The 4,738-nt window shown below is 38.9% G+C and overlaps 1 protein-coding gene across 1 annotated transcript; it reads left to right on the forward strand.

Moving 5' to 3' along the window:
• The first annotated feature begins 215 nt into the window (after positions 1-215).
• On the forward strand, positions 216-1,171 carry LOC139455532 (uncharacterized). The gene is made up of 3 exons (XM_071237083.1): positions 216-240; positions 661-713; positions 914-1,171. The coding sequence occupies exons 1-3, from the start codon at positions 216-218 to the stop codon at positions 1,169-1,171; spliced, it is 336 nt and encodes a 111-aa protein (XP_071093184.1).
• Positions 1,172-4,738: the final 3,567 nt, after the last annotated feature.

Below are 4,738 nucleotides of genomic sequence, written 5' to 3' on the forward strand. Positions count from 1 at the left end.
TAGTCAGAATATCAAATAAACGCAACACCACATCAAATTAGTGGTATTAACTTATACTTTGAAACTGAGAGTTATCTCCCTTCCGTTTGTGCCGCTCGTTGCCAAGCTACCGATATCAGCAAAACGACGCCATTTTATGTTGCCGCATCTGCTGTCTCTTTGTTCTCAATCTATAACCTGCCTTGGATTTTGAGCATCACTTGAGTTTTTTAAACATGCAGTCAAGTAGCTGTGTTCAAGGTACCAATGTGTCACAGTTTTATGTTGATTACGTTTCACCGTGTGGTTATATAATCGGTTACCGTCAGGTTGATGCCAAGGTCTCATCACTAAAGTCTATAACTAGGCCTATAGAAATCTGAACGTACTTCAACGTTTCTCAAGATATGCTAAACCCGTTTCCTCGCATTTTATATTTCTTCTATGTACTTCAATTTCTTCAATGGCCAATGCTTACATAAATAGTGATTTTGTCCTGCCCCAGGTGAACAGCCCACTAACAAATAGAAGGAATTAATAAATACAACTGACACGAACGTGTATAGATATATATAGGCCTACCGGTATATGGTATATACTTACAAGATTACGTTTTTAATAACTTTACAGTGTAAATAAGCGTGTACATGTTTTATTTATTTTCACTTCTCCCCCACACAGAGAGGATGTTTCACCCGGCTTTCACCCCTGCTGCCACTCCTGTCCCACGTCGAGTAGGTGTGCTAGGGTTGTAGAATATAACTACCTTTTACAACAGATCCTTGTCTAAATCTCAGTGTGTCTAAGTGTTGATGTTCCATAACCTACTGTATTACCACTTTTTTAACTAAAGATACACCGCACCCTACCTATCACTAGTATCAGTATCACGTTTGTCTCATCATTTCTCTCTTTCCACTTCCCTCCCCACCAGCGTCCTTGTGTGTACCACCCTGAACCCCTGTCCACCCTCCCCACCTCCTACACCTCTGTCCCCGACCCAGCCCCTGTCTCTGTTTCTGTCAACATCACCGGCCATGTCATTATGGTTGACACCGACTTTGTGGAGATCGATCTCGGCCGTGAGGAAGACACACAACCCCTCCCACCCCAGTCCTTCCTGAGAGCCTTGCTGTCCCGCTTCATCCGTCTGGTCAAGAGAATCTTCACCTCCAACAAAAACGACGCTTAAAGTGATAATTTGTAACAATCTGAGAAGTCCCCTTTCCTCTTTTTTGTATGGACACTTTGGCAAATTAGTTATCATTCCCATTTGGTTGTTCTTTCATTAGCATGATTAGTAAATTTTGTTGTTGTTAAAATTGTTGTTGGTTGCTTTATTCTATTATTAGTGTAGGAGCCTCCTTACGTATGGAACAAACTCAAACCTAACCTTAAGCTACAAATAACATTACAGAATTCTGATTCTACGTTTGTAGATCTCCTCAAGTCTGTGACAACTTGGCGAATATTGTATGCAATAGTTAAATATTATACTACAACAATAGGTTTCACAAGTTACTCATGTTAGAAATCGAACCTTGGTCAGGGTGTGACAAGCAAACACTAACTGCTGTGCCACCCTTCAGTCAATCTGTGTGTGTGTGTGTGTGTGTGTGTGTGTGTGTGTGTGTATTTATATGGACTAAAAAAGTATATATTTTGAGCTCAGCAATTTATTTGTTTGAACAAACCTGAGGACAATTATTCCCCCCACCCCAAATTCAAACATTGTGTTTAAAAGAGGGATGGTAAGAACATGAATAGGGATGTATCAGGAAAGTTTTCAAAGAGAAGTCCTAACTCACTAGACTATGGGCCATAAGACCTGGACATGATTTTCATCACCTGTCTCCCGGGTCTTGAAACAAAAATGTATTGTTTCCGCTCTTGATGCTGATTTTGTGGAAAATCACAGACCATGTTATTATGGTTGCTCGGTAACAACATGCCATGAAATTCTCAAATGATTTCTTACCAAAACAGGTTTCTTAACATTGAATTGAATTACGTGGAAGCGAGGTCAATAATATACTGGTATACTATATACCTGCATACCTAATTACAATTTACAGGATAAATATGATAATAATTTGTGTACTGTCATACAACCATTAAAATACAATTCGGACATATTCAGGAAATATTTCTCCCTTGCTAATCATTTCCCAGCTTTCATAACTCCCAGCTTTTCATAATTTATACAATCTTTGTGATGGTCATGACAATAATATGGTTGACATTAACTTGAGACTGACTTATTTGAGATTTTGGCAGTGAGGAAGAAACACAAATCATCCCAGTCATCCTTCCTGAGAACCATGATGTCCCGTGTCATCCGAGTGGTCAAAAGAGTCTTCACCTACAGCAACAACGTTGATAGCTTTCCTTGGAACAAGTTCCAGGACATTTTGTTGGATTCATTAACTTTTCGTCGTATTAATTATTTCCATATGGTTACTTTTGTTTAAATAAATGTTTTTGTTGTTCAAACTGTTGTTTGCTGTTATATTTTATCAATGTTAGTGCCTCCTATAATTATCAAAAGCGTGAGTAACATCCTAAAACCACGCTACAGAATTCTAGGTTCTTGTCTGGCAGTAAGTCCAGGTTAGATCTAATAACCAAATAGGCTTATACATCATGAGGTATAGATTAGCGCATTTTTTTACATAGTATGCACAATCATTGACATTTTTCTTTATGAATTAGCATCAAGAATGAATTCCGCCTCTGAGGACAGGGATGATTTTGAAATGACTAAAGCGCTTGACAAACCTAGCCTGACAGCTATTGAATCACAGCTCTCTTTTAAAAGAATGCAACCAGACCATAATGACACTTCTAATGGAATGTCTACATTAAAGAAGGTTCGTCACCATTCCAAATGAACCCTGTAGGAATTCCACAGAGTATATAGGTCCTTGGTATCCATTGCTGGCCATAAGAGCCCAAAACAAGATTCTTGCTCATGCTTTCAGCCCCTTGTTGATATCATATACAAGCCGGCGTGATACAGTTTACTTTCGTGTGGTCACAGATATCAATGTATATTTTCAGTTTATGAGAGTAAATAAAATGAGACATTTGCAACACTGTCAACCTCAATAGTTTATGCTTTGAAAAACTTGAAGCTTCTGTTAAGTGACAATTATCCCATCTAACATTTTATTGAAAAAAGTCCAACTATCCATTGGCCATACTTAGTTTTTGTTGATTTTTTGTTTTCTTTGTTCTTTAACGCCGCACTCACCAATATTCCAGCTATATGACGTAAGGTATATGACGTATGTAAATAATCGAGTCTGGACAAGACAATCCAGTGATTGACATCATGAGCATCAATCAACGCAATTGGCATAGAAAGACATGCATCAACCAAGTCAGCAATCCTGACCACCCGATCCTCGTTAGTTGCCTCTTGAAAGGTTTTTGTTGGTTGTTTAACGCCGCACTCAGCAATATTCAAGCTATATGGCGGCCGTCTGTTAATAATCGAGTCTGGACCAGACAATCCAGTGATTGATATTATGAGTATATTTCCACGAAATTGGGATACGATGACATGCATCATCAAGGTCAGCGAGCCTGACCACCCGATCCCTTTTTTCGTCTTTTACTACAAGCATAGTCGCCTTTTACGGCAAGCATGGGTTGCTGAAGACCTATTCTACCCCGGGTCTCCTCTTGAAAGCAAAGTAGCCTCTTACTGCAAGCATCAGTTGCTGAAGACTAGTTCTAACCTGGCTCTTCATGGGTGGGTACATCGTCATGGATATTAAATGTTACCTGACATACTCCTTTATAATGTAAATGAACCTCCAGTGTAATATTTCCTGCAGTGTTAGTTTTGTTCTTTCAAATCTCAAATCTTGATATCCATGTGATACCATTACATATTTTACTATGCATCGGCATGCAAAGAGATCCCGACCTCGTTAGTCGCCTTGTACGACAAGCATATTCTCCTTTTACGGCAAGCATGGGTTGCTGAAGATCCATTCTATCCCGGATCTTCATGGGTCCAGATTACCTTGAATCCTTGCATATACAAACATGTACTATCAACGCAAGCGTTTGTAGTGCACATGCACGAAAGCACTATCACTACTTACTGTCATCCAAATGAAAATCCAACTCTTCTGAAAAAAATGTTTTCTGTCTAATGGCTGTAGATGAGATTTCTCTTAAAAAGATGTCACCATTAAATGATTTCACTCATTAGTGGTATTTGGGGCAGCCAATTGGCTGAATCCCTCGCCCGTTAGCCTGAACAACTTGGTTCCATTATTTCTAATATGGGTATACAGCGGTAGAAAGTAAGAGCTTTAGTGATATAACCTATAATGATAACACATAGCAAAACCCTTAAAAATGGAATTTTTTTTGCTAATCCTTATGATACCCTAACTATTGGGCAGTTTGGCAAGGACCACAGGACTAGTGCCAATTTCTACCGCTGGGTATGTCAGACAAGTAGGCTATATCAACTCCTACTTAAATGCACTGAAAGGCCAAAGAAAGTAGCCACCAATTTCGAGGACTAATCAAGTAAAAATTTCATTCAATAAATATTAAACCTGTTTAATTCATAGACAAAACAGGCTCTTACAGGATCACATAACCAATTTTGTCTCACAAGCCACAATCTGTCACTGTTTCATTGAAGGGGATGAAAGATGGCTGGATCTTGAACAGGAGTTCAACAAAAACAACCGAGTAGTAGTTTTAAGCTCAACAATGTCATCTTCTCCAAAAT

Source organism: Haliotis cracherodii, unplaced genomic scaffold, assembly GCF_022045235.1.
Source record: "Haliotis cracherodii isolate W230 unplaced genomic scaffold, xgHalCrac1.p SCAF_11, whole genome shotgun sequence".
NCBI lineage: Eukaryota > Metazoa > Mollusca > Gastropoda > Lepetellida > Haliotidae > Haliotis > Haliotis cracherodii.